The sequence below is a fragment of the Loxodonta africana genome, chromosome 15 (assembly GCF_030014295.1).
Source record: "Loxodonta africana isolate mLoxAfr1 chromosome 15, mLoxAfr1.hap2, whole genome shotgun sequence".
NCBI classification, from domain to species: domain Eukaryota; kingdom Metazoa; phylum Chordata; class Mammalia; order Proboscidea; family Elephantidae; genus Loxodonta; species Loxodonta africana.
In genome coordinates, this window is record NC_087356.1 from 1,403,378 (window position 1) to 1,423,525 (window position 20,148).

A 20,148-nucleotide genomic window follows, 5' to 3' on the forward strand; every position below is an offset into this window, starting at 1 on the left:
GGAGACAGAGAGTTCCTGAAGGCCGCATTCACCCTGGTGTACCACGACTGTGTGTACCCGCTCATCCATTCCACGCTCCTGCCTCCCTTCAGGTGGGCGGAAGAGGAGACGGAGGCCACGCGATGGAAAGTTATCGCCGACTTCCTGAAGCAAAACCAAGAAAAGGAGGGCGCTCTCCAAGCTTTGCTGGCACCCGAAGGAGTTCATGAGCCTTTTGACCTTTCAGAGCAGACTTACGACTTCTTAGGTGAAACAAGACAGAACGTGGCCTGACTCTCGGCCCCCGGAGTCTGGTGGACGCTCCATGGCAACAAATGAGTTGAGGTGACCAAAACAAGTGTCATAGTATGACTTAGGTTTTACTTTTTTGTAAAAAAAAAAAAAAAAAAATCCAATTATTTGAATATGTTTTAAAACAATAAAATAAATGTTTATAAGGAATACTGTCATCTCTAAATTTAAAGATAATTTTTTCCAAAAATCATCTAACTTAAGTTTTATATTGATTGTATCTATGGATTTGTATAAAAGTAAGATTTCATCAAGAGCAAAATTATGACTACTCAGTAACTCCACGGAATGTGAGAAAATATTTGTAAACCATATATCTGATAAGGGTCTAGTATCCAGAATATATAAATTTATGATTATTGCTCGTAAATCCTGTGACATGAAGGGGAGATCAGAGTAACCTCTTTAAGAAAGTTGTGTTGTTACTTAATTCAGTTTAATATTTACATGCATTTGCCCTAATCAGACACAAAAGCAGATTCTAGTTTTGCCTTTTCAAACCCATGTAAGAAGTAGCCTTTCTAAAAAAAACCTTTTATGTGTTGAGGAATAGGATTAACTCATCCTTTCAAAGTACGAGGATGGGCTAATTGAGTCTTGTTGCATTTCAAATAAACGTGTGACTGCTGGTAAATTGTCCCATGCCTTTACTGTTAATAAGAAGGGATAGTCGCAACCGGCATTATTGAGTGCCCGCCAGTGAATCGGGCAGTGTTCTTCAGTAACCCAGCTGATCCTCACAACAGCCATAGGCAGTAGGCACTTTTTTCGCTTACAGCTGAAGAAATAGGCCAAGCAAAGTTAAGTCATTTGCCTAAAGTCAGAGCTGATAAGTGGCACAGCTATTACAGCAAGTAGGGGTAGCCTGTGTAATTCTTTACAGCCCCAGTGCTTCCCCTCATTAGTGCCAGCCTTTAAAGATTTCACTTGAAAATGAACTACACGAAGGCCATTGAAAGGGACAGAATTTAAAGTGTTTAACTTAGACAACGAGAGTACCGTTTGAGGCACTGTTGGCACACTGCCTTGAAAGAGGCATTTTGTTTATAGAGGTCCTCGTGTCATGAGGCGTCTAGGCCACATCTCAGTTAACGTATACCAAATCCTAACCTAAACTTACCTTGGGCCTCAAGCTCAGAAGTTAACAAGGCACGAGAGCTACCAGCCACAGATGTGAAGCCCTGTGACAGGCACAAGGCACTAAGCATACAGGTCCAGAAACCCAGTGCCATTGAGTCGATTCTGACTCAGCGACCCTATAGGACAGAGTAGAACTGCCCCACAGAGTTTCCAAGGAGTGCCTGGCGGATTCGAACTGCTGACCCTTTGGTTAGCAGCCGTAGCACTTAACTGCTACGCCACCAGCATACAGGTAGTCCTTCTTAAGTGCCTGCCCCCCCTCTCCAAACTCCACCGTCCCACATTGGAGACCAGCTAGATTCAGAGAAATTTTCACGTGAATCCCTCATTGGGAAGGCCTTTTTTCTGTAAAATCCTTAATTACTGAGTGGAACGTTCTTCATTTTGTTTTTTAACCATTTGACTTATTCTTGGCATTATGCCAGGGGTGGAGTATTTTGAATGAAAGAAAACACTGCTCTGAGTTCCCTTCAGTGAATGTACAGCGAGAAAGAAGGGAGATAGCTTTCATTAGAATGCGTTTCCAAAGACAGTCTTCCCTGTTCATTTGAGAGTGTGTTGTGAGTGAACAAATGGGTAACTTCGAGTTTCTGACACAGGAAAGTACAAGCAGGCGTGAGAACACACATCCAGGGACACTGAGGCCAAAAGATGAGGCACTAAGTCAGTCAGTATAAGAAGATGGCACACATCCGCAGGTGCCATTGAGACTCCCGTGTCTCAGCTGGTGGAATCTTTTATTTCTTTTTTGACAATGAAACCTCTCTGACTTTCAAATATCACTTTTTAGCCTCTAAAACAGGAAGAGGTTGTCAGGGAGCCAAAAAACATTCTGGAAACAGATCGGGGCAGGTGGAGGGTGGGGAGTGGAGGGTGGGGTCTGTGCCAAGGAGCGTAACTTAACACATTGAATTAATTGAGAGAGCTGTGGGCAGGGAGGGGCAGTAGGGCCACCGGAAGACCTTTGCCAAGTGACTACACACAGTACCTATCTGCCCGGTACCTACCCATGAGGCCAGGGAGACGGCCCACATCAGAACCACCTGGGGGATATCCTAAACTAAACTGCTGTACTCCCCAACCTCCAGACCGCTTGTCACTGGTTAAGTGTCATCTTTCTTGTGTCCACAGGAGCTGAAAAATGTTGCGATTCCCTTGTGTGAGCTGAGGCTGATTGTTAGGGGACACAGCATATATTAAAGAGAAGATACAATCTGCCTTCAATGATTTTATGGTTGAATATGTGAGGCCAGACCAACTCACATGGACCCAGTTGAAATATATGACACCATGTAAAGACGAAGTGGGCTTAACTTGCCAACCAGGTAGCAGCTGTGAAACTCATCTGTTTAACAAAGAAAGGAGATAGAAGTGTCGTCGGCTAGCTGAGGGCTTCATCCTTTGCACAGTGTAGGATATCTTTCACTGTGGACTCGCTCATCTTCCTCTTGTGTGACGCATTCCAAGTTGGGCGGTCTTCTCCGAGGCTTGGGGGACCAGAGCTAGCTGTCGCATAGCTGCTTTCTGTTCTCTTTCCTCAAAACAGCCAGATTTTGCTGGTGAAATAAGCCAGTCACAAAAGGATAAATACTGTATGAGACCACTACCGTAAAAACTCATGGAAAGGTTTACACACAAAAAGAAACAATCCGATGGTCACGAGGGAGGGGAGGGGTTGTTGTTAGGTGCTGTCAAGTCGGTTCCGACTCGTAGCAACTCTGTGTACCACAGAACGAAACACTGCCTGGTCCTGTGCCCATCCTTACAATCGTTATGCTTGAGCCCGTCGTTGCAGCCACTGTGTCAGCCCATCTTGTTGAGGGTCTCCCTCTTTTCCGCTGACCCTGCACTTTGCCAAGCATGATGTCCTTCTCCAGGATACTCTACTTGTCTTACCCCTTTGGGAGCAAGGAAGAATGAAGAAAACTGAAGATATAAGAAAGATTAGTCCAGAGGACTAATGGACCACATCTACCACGCCCTCCACCAGACTGAACCCAGTACAACTAGATTGTCCCTGGTTACCACCACTGATTGATCTGACAGGGATCAGAAAAGAGGGTCCCAGATGGAGCTGGAGAAAAATGCAGAACAAAATTCTAACTCAAAAAGAAAAGACCAGACTTGCTGGCCTGACAAAGACTGGAGAAACCCTGAGTGTATGGCCCTCAGACGCCCTTTCAGCTCAGTAATGAAGTCACTCCTGGGGTCCATCCTTCAGCCCAAGATTGGACAGGCCCAGAAAACAAAACAACACTAAAGGGGCACAATAGCCCTGGGGCAGGGACTAGAAGGCAGGAGGGGACAGGAAAGCTAGTAATAGGGAACCCAGGGTTAAGAAGGGAGAGTGTTGACGTGTCGCAGGGTGGTTAACCAAGGTCACAAAACAATACGTGTACTAAGTACTTGAGAAACTAGTTCTGTCAACCTTCGTCTAAGGTACAATTAAAAAAAAAAAAAATCCTACTTAAGTTAGGGCTTGTCCAAGTCTTATGGTTGTGTGTTTATTCAGCACGGATTTACTGAGCACCTTATGTACTCTGGGCTCAGCATTAGGCTTCGAGGTTACAGCGGAAGCAGCTCTGACTTACAGTGGACAAGGCTAACAGGAATCACACAAACGTGCGATGGAGGAAGGGTACCGAGAGCTAGAAGAGCCTGTCGTATCTTCTTGTTGCATTTTAAATTGCTATAATACTGTGACAGGCAGAGTGCTCAGCTTACAGGCGTTCCGCCTTAGGTATGGGCACTCCTCCAGACTCCACCATCCCACACTGGAGACCAGCTGGATTCAGCGAAGGTTTCAGAGGGATCCCTCACCAGCTGAATCCCCACCACGCACTGTCTGAAGCTTGGGACACATGGATGTGATAACGTGACATCCTTCCACACCCACGCTTGCTGTCTGAACTCCCTGTATTTGGATGCAGTGACCACACTTACGTGGGTGCTGAGGGAGAAGTATAGCGGTGAGGGATGGGCTGTGGTCTGTCATAGGTAGGGACCTGGAGGCCTAGGGGTCTGTGACTCAGAACGACTGACAGCGGATGAGGGATTATAGGTCCATGTGCAGCAATATAAAACAAATCATTAATGAAATACAGCTTAAAATCTGGACTTTGGTAGTATGTCGATGGTACCGTCCATTTCTCTCTCATACTCAGTAAGACGGGCTGAACCTTAACCTGCTCATGTGTGTCTGACTTTTCCAGCAAAGATTAACTTTGTAGAACTTTGTCCTTTCAAAGGGATCACTTTGGGGTATAATAAAAAAAGGTTCTGTGCTTTCTGATCTCTTCTGCAGGTAGGCCTTGCTGGATGATCCAAATATTATCCCATTGGGTCTTTCTTCTTTTCTGTCCTTTGACCCTGAAGTGTGTTGTGCCTGCCCAGACTGCGCAGACGCCAGGACCCAGACTCAGTTCTCATCAACCACCACCTCCTCCCTAGACTGGGTCTGTGGGTGTTTGCCTTCTCTCTACCCCATTGGACAGTCAACATGGCCTTAATAGTAGAGATAGTAGCTGCAATCTAGTTGAGTCTGAATCATCAGGCCTGAGCACAGTGGGGTTTCTGTCCCTGCAGTATAACGGGGTGGGGGGCGGTGGTGTGCTCCTGTTTCTGCAGTGGGAAACCATTGTAGTGGACATCGGGGGCTCCTGCTGCCCAACATTCACACACTTCTCTCCTGGTAAACCACACACACACCCTTCCATTCCAGCTCCAGGAGTGGATTCTGATTGCCTAAACAGATGAGCATATCTCATTCCCCTGGCCACAGTGATCAGCATCTCCTTCCCTGGACAGTGCAGTGGGAGACATGAAATCTGGAAGGGTTGCATGAGGCAGCGATTCTGCTACCTTGAGGGGAGAGTCTGGAGCTGGGTGTGCATGGGGAGTGGCACCAAGTGAGGTTAAGAATGAAGCCAGCTGTAGAGTGTGCAGAGCTGATAGAATCGAGGTCCTTGGTGGCATTGTTTGGGCCACTAGATCAAGTCTTACGTAAAGCCAACATTACCTCTCAACTTCTCCATTACCTGCCCTTCATTGTTAAAGCCAGCTACATTGGTTTTTCTAACACATGCAATGGACAGAATCCTAACAGGTACAATGGCCTCTTCTTGCCCCAGCATTGCTGACTTTCTCCTGGCCTGGTCCTTATTTGTCAGGCAACTAGTAAATCTTTTCTGAACACCCAACAGGTATAAAGCAAATTATTGGTGAGGGGAAGCGTTTGGGGAAGAGGAGTAAAAAGAGGTAAGTATTTGACTCCAGCCTTTATGACTGAGAAGGTAGATTTCGTCATCCGAAAACGTATATTCAGTGCCTACCTGTGTGCCAGGCAGTATTCGAGATGGCGGAGACAGCTGTGGCCCACCACGGGAACAGTGTTACTCTCTCCTGAAGCCTACATTCCAGGGAAGGGCAGAGGGCAGAGAGACGAACAATAGGCAAATCGATAAATAAGAAAACGGTTATAGAGTGGTCAATTAAAATAGGCTGAGGGAGTTTCAGTTCTGCTCAAATAGAGAAGGATTTTATACCTCCACTCTCCCACTGAATGAAACCAGAAGCTCTGAGAGATGCATGGAACAGCTATCTGAAGACTCTAAAAAGTAAACGCTGGCAACACATTTGGGAAGGAAACTGGAATTCAGTACACCACCGACTAGTGGTGAATATCCCATTTTGTTTCCTCTGGTACTTCCCAGCCTGGGCTCAACGACAACCTAAAGCCCAGAACTGCCTATAGGATGCAGACAGAAATAGCCCCAAGAGAACCCCTCTATTTCTGTTCTGAAGAGTGAGAAAGAGGCCCCTATGGGTAAGAGAGAGCGTAGGAAACCCCTGCTTACTGGTGTGTGGTTTTGTTGTTGTGTATGTGTGTTTTTGTAGTTTTTTTTCATTCTGTCCTGCCCCAGCTCCCATCCCAGGTGTCTTAGGCTAGGTTCTCTAGAGAAGCAAAACCAGTAAAGCATATAAATATGTATATATATACATAGAGAAAGAGATTTATACCAAGGAAATGGCTCATGTGGTTTAGAGGCTAGAAAACCCCAAGTCTGTGGGTCAGGCTGGAGGCTTCTCCTGACTCAATGGCTGCAGGGGCTGCTGATCCCAAGGTTGACGGGTCAGACGGCAGGGCTCTGGCTCACAGGCTGCAAAGAGCTACGAATCACAAGGTCAGCAGGGAAGACAGCAGATAAGCTGCCAGCTCCTCTCAAGAACCGGAGGTCAGACGAACAGGTGCCAGCTGCAGGATCCAGAGCGAGAAAAAGCCCATGAGCCTTTCCAGAAAGTCCACCTATATTGGATGCAGACTGTACCCCCAAGGAAACTCCCTTTCAACTGACTGACTACTCACAGCAGATCCCATCATGGAGGCGGCTGCATCATTATACGACTGCCAAACGGCCAAACCACTGAGAATCATGGCCTAGCCAAGCTGACGCACAACCTTCACGACCATGCCAGGCAATCGAGTGCAAGCAGTGATGGTGATGGCAGCGGCAGCTGGCAAGATGCCTAGAATTCTAAGGGGGAAGAGGGGAGCCCTCCTCTCTGACCAGAGGAAATGTCCCAAGACATGGGAGGAATCACTATTGTTGGTTTCTTTCTTTTTTTTTTTTTTTTCCTTTCTCTTTCTACCCTTTCACTTTTTGGCCATGGAGATAGATAGATGCATTTGCAGGAAATGTACCAGAACAGAGAGACTAAAACCCTGATTTTCTAGCCAGAGGACAAACGGGATTGAGGAGACTCCTGAAAGCTAGAAAATGTTGGGGAAAATCATGGAGAGGAGGGTGTTCACGAAAGTATCCCATAAGGTAGTATATGAATGCCTGGGTCACCCCCAACCTGATGCTAAACAGCACACAAAAGACGTTCAGAACTGGATTACAAGGCCCCAGACTGGCCTCAGGTCCAAGACTAGCACACACACACACAGCAGATCTAGCATCATTGTAAAGCCTTGAAAATTGAGCTGACAATGGAATCGCAGCCCAGAGAAAGCAGATAGGAACTTGCAACCTAAACCTAACCAGGTAGATTGCCTGCTAAACAAACAAAATCAACATTCTCCATAAGGTTTAAGCAAGACCCATAATCTCATAATATTCAAAATGTCACAATATGATAAAAATTACTTGATATTTGAAGACCCATATATCAAGGAAAAAGACAACCAAGAGACACCAACTTCAAGATGACACAGTTATTGGAATTGAGACATTAAAGCAGTTGTTATAATCATGCTCCATGAAGTAAGGGCAAACCCTCCTGAAATGAATGGAAAGGTAGAAAGTCTAAGCAGAATGAAAAAAAAATTCAGTTGCCATTGAGTCAATTCCTACTCATGACGCCCCTACATGTTTCAGCGTAGAACTGCGCTCCATGGGGTTTTCATGGCTGTGAACTTTCAGAAGCAAATCGCCAGGCTTTTTTTTCTGAGATACTTCTAAGGGGGGTTGAACCACCAACCTTTTGGTTAGCAGCCCACCACTTAACCACCTGTACTATTCAGGGACTCCAAAGCAGAAAAATAGATGACACAAAAAAAGAAACAAATTGAAGTTTTAGAAACAAAAAAATGTAATAATCAAAATTTTTAAAAATTCGTTGAATAGACTCAGTAACAGAATGGAAATGACAGAGAACACTTAAGTCAGTGAACTTACAGATAGATCAATTTAAATTTTCCAATCTGAAAAACAGAGAAAATAAATTGGAAAAAAAGAACAAAGACTCAGGAAGCTGTGGGATAATACCAAAAGGTCTAACATTTATGTCACATCTGAGTTCCAGAAAAGAGGAGATGAAGACTGTAGTGAAGAAAATAAAATATATTTGGAAAAATAATGTCTTTCCCAAATTTGGTGAAAGACAAAGTTACAGATTAAAGAAGCCCAGTAAACGCCAGACAGGATAAGACCCAAGAAATCCATGCCCAGTCATAGCATAATCAAGATACTAAAACAAAAGACAATGAAAAAAAATCTTGAAAACATCCAGAAACAAACAAAACAAAGCATTAAATATAGGTGTCTTAGTTTCTTAGTGCTGCTATAACAGAAATATTGCAAGTGGGTGGCTTTAAGGAACAGAAATTAATTTTCTCACAGTTTAGGAAGCTAGGAGTCCAAATTCAGGGTCCTTGTCTCTTTTCAGCTTCTGTTCCTTGGTTCCTTGGCGATCTTCATGTGATGTTGCATCTGTCTTTTCCCATCTCTGCTTCCTAGCTTCTGCTCTTTTTATGTCTCAAAAGTGATTGATTTAAGACACACCTGACATGTCCTCATTAACATAACAAAGAAAACCCTATTCCAAAATGGGGCTACATCCACAGGTGTAGTGGTTAGGATTTATAACACGCATTTTGGGGGGACCTAATCAGTTCATAACAATGGGGAGCAACAACCTGAATGACTGGAATTGTCACTGGAAATCACAGAGGCTGGAAGGCAGTGAAACGGCGTTCTTAAAGTGCTGAAGAAAAAAACAACCAGAATTCCATATTCCACAAAAATATCATCCAGGAAAGAAGGAGCAATAAAGACATTCTCAGGTGAAGGAAGACTAAGATGATTCACTGCCACCAGACCTTATCTTTAGAAGCTTGTCACACAGAAGGGAAATGAAACCAGAGGGAAGACTGGGACTTTAGGAATGAAAGAACAGCAACAAACGGTAAACGTCTGGGTGAATGTAATAGGCTTTCTTTTCTTTTAACTTTTCTAAAATGTGTGTAATGGTTGAAAACAAAAATTGTAACATTGTCTGATGGGGTTTTTAATTTATGACAACTTAAAGACGAGAAAGTAAAGGGACCCATATGGTGATGAGGGTTCTGTATTCTACCTTAAATGGTAAAATATTAATTCAGTGTAGAGTGTGGTAGTTAATTACATATATTGTGATTCCCAGAGCAATTTCTAAATAAATAACACACAGAGACATAGTAAAAACTCAATAAATAATTAAAATGAGATATTAAAAGTATTTTTAAAAACCCAAAAGAATTCAAGAAAGAGGAAACAGAAGTAAAATACAGAGTGAACAAGGAAAAGACAATACAAAACAAATATGGCAGACCTAACCCTAAACATAATCAATAATTACATTAAATGTAAATGGTCTAAACATACTAAGTTAAAAAAAAAAACTTGCAGAATGACTTTTTTTAAAAAGACCTAATTATGTCTTATCCAAAGGAGTCCTGGTGGTGCAGTGGCAAAGTGCTTGACTGCTAACCAAAAGGTTGGCAGTTCAAACCCACCAACTGCTCCATGGGAGAAAGATGTGGTAGTCTGTTTCTGTAAACATTACAGCCTTGGAAGCCCCATGGGACAGTTCTACTCTGTCCTATAGGATTGTTGTGAGTTAGAATTGACTCGAAGGCGATGGGTTTAGTCTAGTTTGATAACGTATCTGTGGTGGCCAAAGTTTTGCATCAACTTGGCCGTGATTCGCAGTGGTTTGGTGGATCTTGCATAATCATCCTCCATTCTATGGTCTGGTGTGAGCAGCCAGTCAACCGAAAGGGGAGTTTTCTTGGGGATATGGCCTCCATCCAGTATAAATGACATGCCAGCAAACCTCTTTTTCTCAATTCTTCATCTGACTTGTCATCATTGGACCTCTGGTCCTTGGGATGTGAGCCAGTAGCTGCCCCTGACATTCACATTTTGGGATTCACCGGCTTCCAAAACCCTGTGAGCTTGTAGCCTTCTGCCTAACCTGCCGATTTTGGGTTTGTCAACCCCTACAACTATGTGAGTCAGGAGAAGCCTCCAACCTGACACCTGTCCCATGGATTTGGGACTTGCCGGCTTCTACAATGGCATGAGCCATTTCCTTGAAATAAATCTCTCTATATATTTATTTAAATGGTTCACTGGCTTTGCTTCTCTAGAGAACCCAGCTTAAGACAGTATCCACAGAAAAACCGTTATAAATATAGTGGTATAGGTAAGTTAAACAAGGAGCCCTGGTGGTGCAGTGGTTAAGCGCTTGGGTGCCAACCACAAGGTTGATAGTTCAGTCCACCGTGGCTCCATGGGAGAAAGACGTGGTGATCTTCTTCCATAAAGATTACCCAGAACCCAGATTACAGCCTAAGAAACCCTATGGGGCAGTTCTACTCTGTCACATGGGGTTGCTGTGAGTCAAAATTGACCCAGCAGCACCTAACAATAACAGGTAAGTTAAAAATAAAAGAATGGAAAAATATATACCATGTAAACATTAAGTGTCTTGTAATATATATGCAAACTGTTGTTGTGAGATGCCATCAAGTCAGTTCCGACTCGTGGCAACCCCACGGTTACGGTACATAGTCGAACTGCTCCATGGGATTTTCTTGGCCAGAATCTTGACGGAAGCAGATTGCCAGGCCTATCTTCCAAGGTACCACTGGGTCGGTTTGAACGACCAACCTTTAGGTTAGCAGTTGGCCACTAACTGCTTACACCACTTAGGTACCTGTGCAAACACTAATTATAACAACTGTAACTTGTATATATTATTGGTGGGAATATAAATGGTTTGAATACTTTAGAAGATAGTTTGGCATTATCTGCTAAAAACACAAACCCACAATTCCACTCCTGAGACTATTCCCAATATTCCCAATAGAAACACACACATATGGTGCACCAAGGCATGTGTTCTAGAATGTTCATAGCAGCATTATTTATAATAGCCCCACATTGAAAGAGTTCCATAAATGATAGCATGTATAAAGAAACCGTAGTATATTTATACAACCCAATACTACACAGCAGTAAATTACCCACAGCCACACAAGAATGTGGGTGAGTCTCACAAACACAATGCTGAGTGGAAGAAGCCAGACACGAAGGAGTCCCTGCTGTATTATCTCATACAGAAACAGGCAAATCTACCCATGGGGTTAGACGTCGGGACGGTGATAATCTCGGGAGAGGGAGAGAGAGAAATGATTGGGAGGGGGCTGGCAATGTTCTATTTCTAGGTCTGGGTGGTGGCTTCATGGTCTGTGTGTTATGTAATTTTTCTGTAATTTTAAGACAACTTTTAAAAATCAGAATGGAAATACTGACCTGAGAAGGTGCTAGCCTTGCTGTGGATAACAAAGGCAGCCAGAAGAGAAGTGATTTCAGGATTAGAATTAGAAAAACAGGTTCTTATTATGCAAACTCTCCTGGTTGCTTCCTATGTATTATCTCATTTAATCCTCTCCGAGGCAGTGTAACTGTAATCAACAGCGTCAAGCACGTTTGAGTGGTTTCAGGATCAGTTCACCTAATCCTCAGCCCCACATGGTGGAAACCAGCAGGCCCTTTGCAGAGGAGTCCTGGAGGCGCTTTTGCTGGACCTGGCATTCCCCATAGCCTCACACCAAGCTCTTGACCTTGTCTCCAAATACATTCATACCCAAAGACCTAGAGAGTCATTGGCTGGGTTGTAAGGTAAAGATGTTTTTCTTATAGCTCTAAATTTCTTCTTATGGAATCTCAACTCCTGTGATGCGTTATAAAACCTATAGTTTTCTCATAAATAGCCTAATTACAGCGCGTTATACTTTGCTGAAAAAGGAGCCCTGGTGACATAGTGGTTAAGCACTTGGCTGCTAACTGAAAGGTCCCTGGTTTGAACCCACCAGCCGGTCTGCAGAAGAAAGATGTACTTCCATAGTGATTACAGCCTTGGAAACCCTATGGGGCAGTTCTACTCTGTCCTATAGGGTCGCTATGGGTTGGAATCGACTCGACGGCAACAGGTTTTTTGTTGCATATTATGAAACATTATTTGGTTAAATGTAAGCATTCAAAATATACCAATTTTTTTTATAGCCTTGTTTCATCACAGCTTCATTTTTTAATGTTCTGCTTTTGCCTCAGAGTGTGGAAGAGGCTCCAGCCCTCAGCCTCTGAGGGGTTCCAGGTCCTATTGTTATCTCTGTTTCATAGATGAGAAATGAGCCTGAAAAAAGGTGGTTTTCCTTCTTACTTTACCTTAAGCTTTTCCCACTGTACCATGTTGCCTGTGTTAGGTCAGAGGTCTCCTATCATCCCTAAGAGTGGCACAGCACTTATCTGCAACATTTATGAGAGGTGGCAAGAGGTGGGACTCCTGGGGAAATGTCTGTTTTGTTGGGTGAATCCAGGAAACAGGATGGCCGTGGCAGCGGCCTCAACCTTCCTAGGTTTCCACAGGCCTGGGTGAAGGAGGCGACCACGCTGGTTTGAGGTTTACCTCGTGTGCTGCTGCCTGTCCTTACAAGGCCTTTGCTTTTGACTTCATTTGTCCAAACTCCCCCTCTCCCTTGGTTCTCCCCAGACCAGGCAAAGGCCGATTGGCAGCTCCACTCCAGGGCCCCAGACAGCAGTCCAGCAATTCACTGCTCTTGTTAATGAACGTGGCACAGGGCCCTCCCAGACCCTTGTCAGAGGACATCCAGTTACCCCAGCTCTCACGGCCGTCCTCCCCACATCCCACTTCTCACAGGACTGGCTTCCCAAATGGCCTGCTGACGCCAGGCTGAGGCCACAGAGGGCTGGCAGAAGGGAGCCCCAAGCCCCAAGCATCCTGAGCACACCCTGCAGCTGCGCCCGAGGCACCAGGCCTTCCTGCAGGGCGGGTCAGAGAAATAAGGTGGAGGAGGGGACACTAAGTCACCAGGACCTGTCCTTGTATGAAAGGACTGGCTTGTCCCCGGGTCACAGGCTTGCAGCCAGCCCCCACACTTCACAAGTGGGCAAGGCCAGGAAGGAACTGCCTGGCCCCAGGCCCCCGCTTGGCTTTGGTCCAGCTAGGGACGGAGTGGGCAGGATGGGCTGAGAGGGAACACCCAGCCAGCCCAGCAAGGTCTTCCTCGGTGCCCACCCTCCGTCCACAGGGAGAGCAGCAGGGCCGCTGCGGGCCCCTCTCAGAGGAAAGGTGGACGTGAAGGAGCTATAAAGAAAAGGAAGGAAAAGGCCAGGTTCCCAGGGTGGGGAGCAGAAAGTGTGGCCGCTCCTCCCCATTCTGGTTTGAGGCTGGGGTTTCCCCCTGAGAGTGGAGAAAGGACTCACACAGGAAGGGCTAGTGGATGTAGGAGTGAGTGTTGTCAATGACCGGCCTGTAAACTTGACAGGTACTTGTAGTTCTCAGTCTCCTCATCCACAAAAGGCAAGCACAGGCTGGCATGAGTACCAGAGGTCGGCTCGTAGTAACACGACCCCACATGTGTCAGAGGAGAATTGCTTTCCTGGCCGTAATCTCTAGGGAAGCAGTTCTCCAGGCCTTTCTTCCGTGGTGCCTCTGGGTAGGTTCAAACCACCGAACTTTTAGGTTAGTAGTCTAGGTGTAGACTCTCAGTAAAGGTCTGTGTTACCCCAAACAGCCCTAGCCTCTCCTCTGGGCAGAGTGGGGGTGAACTGCTGTCATGAGGAATTCAAACGTTCCTTAGGGGAGAAAGGCTTCCCTACCCTCTTCCCTCTTCTCCCCAGCCACTGCGCTGCCAGCAAGGCCCATCGGCTGCTGGCTGCACACTCACCGATGACTCCTTGGCTGGAGCGAGTGGAAGGACCTGCTCGGCTGGAACGTTCTTTCCCTCCCCACGACGTCCGATGGGTGTGTCTGGCAAGGGTGATATTTGAAGGGCTGCGGCTGCGGGCTGGCAAGCTGCTGCTGCCAGGGCGCGAGCAAGCTCGGTGAGAGATGGCCTCCCGGGAGGCCCCGCCGCCCACCAGCTACGCCCCGTCCGATGTGCCCTCGGGGGTTGCTCTGTTCTTCTCCATCCCTTTTGCCTTCTTCCTGCCTGAGGTGGTGAGTGCAGCCCCTCGTAGGGGGACCAGGGAGGGTGCCCACTCCCAGGAGGATACCTACCCACGCTGGGCTCAGAGCTGGGAGTGCTCTTTGACAGACCACCGCCTGATCCCTTCCACCCTGTGTCCCTCCCGTCTGCAGGATGGGTGGGTTTCCTCTTTCCAAGACAAATCTCTGCTGTGGGTGAAGGCGGCTTGGAGGGGTGGGGGCAGGTGGCTATAACATCCAGGGTCCTTAGGAAGATGCTGGAAACGGACTTGTCTTACAGGGTTTCTGTCCTTTACATTTGTGTCTGTTTGTTCCTTTCTGAAGTTTAAAATGAGGGACTCCGCCTCGATTTCTGAGAAGAGGGATTTCCTTAATTGTCATGCCAGCTGACTTGGACCTTTGGCTTGTGTGTGCTCCACACACAAGGTAGCTTATGGCACGGCCACGAAACGGGTGTGTTGGGCATCCGGTTGCCCATAAGAACCCGTCTCTGCATTACTCTCTGAGGTGCCACACAGCCCGATTGTAGCACTAGTCCCTACCAGGGGCTGGGCACCCCAGTCCGTAGGGCTCTGCCTACGAGCACGACAATTCCCGGGGCAGGAAGAGTGTACCCCTCCCAGCGGGTTGTTCTGCCCTCTTTTCGCCCACATGGAGGCCGAGGTTCAGTGAACAGTTCAGGCAAAGGGGTTTGTTTTGACCTTCAAACTCCTTCTGAAATGTCTAGCTTGTGGGTGATGTTTTCCTACCTGCTCAGTGCTGCTCCAGGGCCAGGAGGAAGAGACAGAAAGTGGCTCCACCTTTAAACTGGCCCTGCTCACTCCACCCTCATCATCAGCCTGCAAGGCTGAGCCTGGCTTGAACGGCCTCCGGGTAAACTGGTTAAAAAGCAGCCATCTATGCCAACAAGTAAGGGAAGTCGGGTAGGGCGGCCCCAGCTTTTGGGTGGCTTCACTGAAACCCCACCCAAGATGCAGGCTTCTGTCTGGGCTGCCACCTCAGAGACACAGGGGTGGGCATCCCGCCACACTGATGACATCTTAGGGCCTTGAGAGTTCTGTGTGCCAGGAACTGGGCATGTCCCTCACTAAGGAGCACCCACATAAACCGCCATAATGGGGTTGGCTCCACGGCTTTTTCTTGAGTACACGTGCAAGCTACCAGAGACAGAGCCCTGCCTTCAGGTTGTCCCCGTGTGCTGGAGAAGAGATGCCCCCACAGTCCCTCTCCACAGCGGCCTGTGCTCCAGGGGAGATATCCGGTAGGGCCGATTCCCCAGGCTGGAGCAAAAGAGGGAAAGGCTCAGTGTCCAGGAGAGAACAACTGGCAGGAGGCTGGAGGGATAGGCTTCGTGGTCAGGCAAGCAGCTCAGGTGAGAACCTTCAAGAGAGGGGCTCAGCTCAGCTCATGACGCCACTGCACCTGGCACTCATCAAGGCATTTCCCAAAACAAAAACCAAACCCCTGCCCTGGAGTTGATTCCAACTCGTAGCGACCCTATAGGATGGAGTAGAACTGCCCCATAGCGTTTCCGAGGAGCAGCTGGTGGATTCGAACGCAGGCCTTTTGGTTAGTAGCTGAGCTCTTAACCAACCACTGCACCACCAGGACTCCAAGGTGTTTCTCAGGGGAGTATAACCAAACCCACTGCTGTCAAGTCAATTCCAACTCGTAGCAACCGCACAGGTTTCCAAGGCTGTAATCTTTACGGAAGCAGACGGCCACATCTTTCTCCCACAGAGCCGCTGGTGGTTTCGCACCGCCAAGCTTTCGGTTACAGCCAATTGCCTGAACCACTGCAAAACCAGGGCTCCTCAGGGAAGTAGACTGCATGGTTATGTTGGACTCTTTGGTTTTAAGTATTTGGGGGGAGGGAGCTGGAGATGTTGTCACTGGTTCAATTTTACATGTTTATTTTTATTTTGAAATAGTTTCAGATTTACAGCAAGGTATAAAAACAGAACTGAGAGTTCCCATGTGCTCTTCACTTAAACAGACAAACCAAACCAGTTGTCTTCAAGTTGATTCTGACCCATAGTGACCCCATAGGACAGAGTAGAACTGCCACTCCCCCCCCGCCCCAGGGTTTCCAAGGCTGTGATCTTCATGGAAGCAGCCTGCCCCATCTTTCTCCCAAGCAGCGGCTGGTGGGCTCGAACCACTGACGTTTTGGTTAGCAGCTGAGCACTTAGCCACTGCTCTGCCAGGGCTCCTTACTCTTCACTCAGCTTCCCCTAACGCTAACATCTGTACTGTGATTGAAATCAGGAAATGAACATTGATACTGTACCATTAATTATTCTATAAACCTTATTCAATTTTTGCTAGTTTCACACTAACGTCCTTTTTCTGGTCCAGGATCCCAGTCAGTTGTCACCTCTCTTCCACATCTTTCATCTGGGACAGTCCCTCAGTCTTTGTCTTGACTCTTTTGAAAAGTACTGATCAGTTATTTTGTAGGATGTCCCTCAGTTAGGTTTGTGTGATGTTTTCTCCTTACAATTTTATTATTTTTAATTCACAAGTAATCTTTATTTGTTGTTGAAAACTTAGAAAGTACAGAAATAAATACAATCCATGTATAACTGGGGTGTCTTTGCAGATATCCTCAGGTATTTCTGGATATTCACGGATACGTATGCGTACGCACACCTAAGGGAGTGACACTGTAACTGCTTTTCCCTTAAATGGGCCTTTTCAGCCTGGAATGTGGGGTCATGTGTGTCTTATATCTGGGGTGACGGACGGGAGGTAAGCAGGAAGAGGAGGAAAGAATACTGGGGTGGTGGGTGGTTCTGACTCCAAGACTTGCTGGGCTGGAGCGTGTGAGTTGGCCTCAGCAGAGGCCACTCTGCCTCTGAACACCTGGGTGTGCTGCCCGCTTCTGCCCAGTGGGGTGACCTCAGAGCACCAGGCCTCTGGGTCCCAGCAGGTTCTCCTGCTTGGGGGCAGCAGCAGGACAGAGAGGAGCATGTTTTGCTAGGGCCGTGAGTCCAGAGGGCACTAAAACCAGGAGCTCAGGCCAGCAAGAGGCAGGGAAAACAAAAGCCAGCGGCCTGAATCCAGATGACTGGGGAGCCCAGGGTGGGCATCACAGAGGTCTGCAGCCACACTGCCCTTCAGCCACTTAAACAAGGGCTCAGACGAGACCCGGAGCTCTCCCCGTCCGTTTGCCTAAGGCCCGATGCCACCCCGGCTGGCCAGCGGCATTCTCTGGCTCTTTTGTATGACATCAACACCAGGAATTAGACATTGGAAAAATGTATGTGGGTTTTCATGCCTTTTTATCACGTGTGTCGAGTCCGGTAACAACCATCACAATCAGGATACGGGCCTATTCCAGCACCACAAACATCTCCCTCCTGCCCCTTTTTAGTCACACCACCCCCCCACCATTCCCAACCCCTGCAGCCACTGATCCAGCCTCCACCCTCCAGTCCTGTCCTGTTGAGGGTGTTATGTAAATAAACGGAGTCACGCAGAGTGTGACCTTCTGAGATTGGCTTTGCCCACTCGGTATAATGACTTTGAGATCCATCCAAGACGTTGCAGGTATCAGTACCCGTTGCCATCGAGTTGATTCCAACTCAGAGCAGCCCTATAGGACAGACTAGGACTGCCCCATAGAGTTTCCAGGGAGCGGCCGGTGGATCTGAATGGCCGACCTTTTGGTTAGCAGCCGAGCCCTTAACCACAGCTCCACCAGGGCTCCTCAGGTATCAGCGGCATGTTTAGTGGACGTACCGTCGTTGTGTGTTCCTGCAACTGTTCGCCTGTGGTGGGGCATTTGGGTTATTTCCAGATTGGGGCTGTTTGCAATAAAACTGCTATGAAAATTTGTGTGCAGGTTTTTGTGGGATGTAAGTTCCTCTGGGGAAAGTGCCCAAGAGTGTGATTGCTGGGCTGTCTAATAAGACTATCTTCAGTTTTTTAAAGAAACTGCCCAGGGTTTCCAGAGTCGCTGTGCCCTTTCACATTCCCACCACCAATGTATGAGACTGTTGGAGACTTTAACAGTAATTCGTATTTTGTTTTAGTTTATTGTTGAATTCCTATTTCTCATTTGAAAATAATATTAATTTCAAAACATACTGTTAAGGAACTCCTAAATCAATGGATTTTTGGATGAAAACGACAACAAAAACCAAACCCATTGCTGGCGAGGGAATTCTGACGCATGGTGACCCCATGTGTGTCAGAGTAGAACTGTGCTCCATGGGGTTTTCACAGGCTGTGTCCTTTCAGAAGTAGATAGCCAGGCCTTTCTTCCTAGGTGCCTCTGGGTGGATTCAAACTGACATTTTTGCCAACGGCTGACCCATTTGTACCATCCAGACACCCATTTACCCCCTTCCATTCACTCAGCCAGTGAGTGTCTGCAGTGCACCTGAGCTGGGCTGAGCACTGGGACAGGGTGGGGCTCACAGGCCCATCCGGCTCTCTGCGAGCTCATCCTTCCCAGGTGGCTGAGGCAGACCGTGCCGTTCCTGCATGGTGCAAGTTGACTAGTCATCTTTTTTTACAAGGTGAAAGGTGGAAACTGGGAGCTGACCCATGTGACTATGACCTAAAGGGAGTGTTTTACGACTAAAAGGCCAAAAAAGCCTTTTAACTTTTAACCTTTTCACCAGTTAATTTACTAATTAGATTTTGACTAATTAAAAAGAAACAGCCAAGGTTTCTAGAGAGTTAGCTAGTTAAAAGGCAAGGTCCTTCAGACACTGTTTGATGTTTTCCTTTCAACTTCTTAACTCGCCTGCACACGGGCCAGGAAGTTCCTTCCAGAATCTAGCTCAGAAAGTTTATCCGTATATCTTACCTGTTGCTGTTAGCTGCCATCAAGTCGGTCCGATTCATGGTGACCCCGTGCACAAGAGGATTGGACTGTTGTGATCCATAGGATTTTCACTGCCCGATTTTTGGAAGTAGATTGCCAGGCCTTTCTTCCTAGTCTGTCTAAGTCTGAGAGCACCTCAAACCCTGTTCAGCATCATAGCAACACGCAAGCCTCCACAGACAGATGGGTGGCAGCTGTGTGTAGGGTGCACTGGCCAGGAATCGAACCAGGGTCTCCTGCAAGGAGGGTGAGAATTCTGCCACTGAGCCACCCTGCCCATGTCTTACCTAGATCCTCAGTTTTACCTTCATTTCATCCTGTTTCTAATTCTGCTTGTTTATGTTTAAATGCCTGTTTGAAAGCTCACTGCACACTAGCAGAGGGACCCCTAGTGGCAATTCTGTGGACTAGCAAGTGACCAGAGGGGCATGGAGGGAGTGCTGGGGTCATTTTCAACCTGGGATTAATGTTGGAACCTTCCCCTTCATTGTAATGTTTCTTAGAAGTTGAGTTTTCCAAAAGGAAAAACACTTTTTCTTGTTTCTCTGTGTTGCTTTTTCAATTCTTCGCATTTCAGGGCCGGGGGGAGGAGGAACATAAAGATGAACAAAATAGATATGGCCTTCCCCCTGCCCCCCGGCTTTAAGGAGTTGGGTGTCTTACGGGGTGAGACAGAGAATAGCCAAACGGGCAAATAAACGGAGCCCTGGTGGCACAGTGGCTAAGAGCTGTGGCTGCTAACCAGAAGGTTGGCAGTTGGAATCCACCAGCCAATCCTTAGAAACCCTATGGGGCAGTTTTATTCTGTGCTGTAGGGTTGCGATGAGTGGGAATCGACTGGACAGCAACAGGCTTGGTTTTTTTTTTTTTTTAGGTGTCTGTCAGGATGCAGAGGGGACTGAAACCACAGTAGGTGTTTCACGCAGGAATTTGTTTACATGGTTGTTGAAAACTGAAAGAGCAGACAGGAGGTGCTGAACTAACCCAGCGAATACTGAGCCCTAGGTGTGGGGACAGAGGGAAGGGGGGCTGGTGCTCAGATGTCTAGAGGCAGTTCCGCCAGCTCCTGTGAGGACCTGTGAGGTGGGGACCTGTGAGGT

General features: G+C 47.1%; 2 protein-coding genes and 1 long non-coding RNA gene across 9 annotated transcripts in view; 2 read left to right on the plus strand and 1 right to left on the minus strand.

Moving 5' to 3' along the window:
- NPHP1 (nephrocystin 1) overlaps positions 1-4,845 on the plus strand; it is a 98,684-nt gene extending 93,839 nt beyond the window's left edge. For 5 of the 7 annotated variants that reach the window (XM_023541104.1, XM_023541105.1, XM_023541106.2 and 2 more), the window contains one exon: positions 1-925. In XM_023541104.1, the coding sequence (XP_023396872.1) occupies positions 1-273 (273 nt within the window). In that variant the 3' untranslated portion in view covers positions 274-925. Of the gene's footprint in view, positions 926-2,562 lie in introns of those variants that run through there. The other 2 variants (XR_010317879.1, XM_023541107.1) reach the window with 2 other exon arrangements.
- LOC135227758 (uncharacterized) lies at positions 90-14,978 on the minus strand. The gene is made up of 3 exons (XR_010317880.1): positions 14,961-14,978; positions 5,763-5,839; positions 90-144 (listed from the first exon to the last, which is right to left on the minus strand). It is a non-coding gene; the product is annotated as an uncharacterized LOC135227758 (long non-coding RNA).
- MALL (mal, T cell differentiation protein like) overlaps positions 14,107-20,148 on the plus strand; it is a 27,022-nt gene continuing 20,980 nt past the window's right edge. The window contains exon 1 of the mRNA XM_003421990.2: positions 14,107-14,223. Within this exon, the coding sequence (XP_003422038.1) occupies positions 14,116-14,223 (108 nt within the window). The 5' untranslated portion in view covers positions 14,107-14,115. The remainder of the gene's footprint in view (positions 14,224-20,148) is intronic.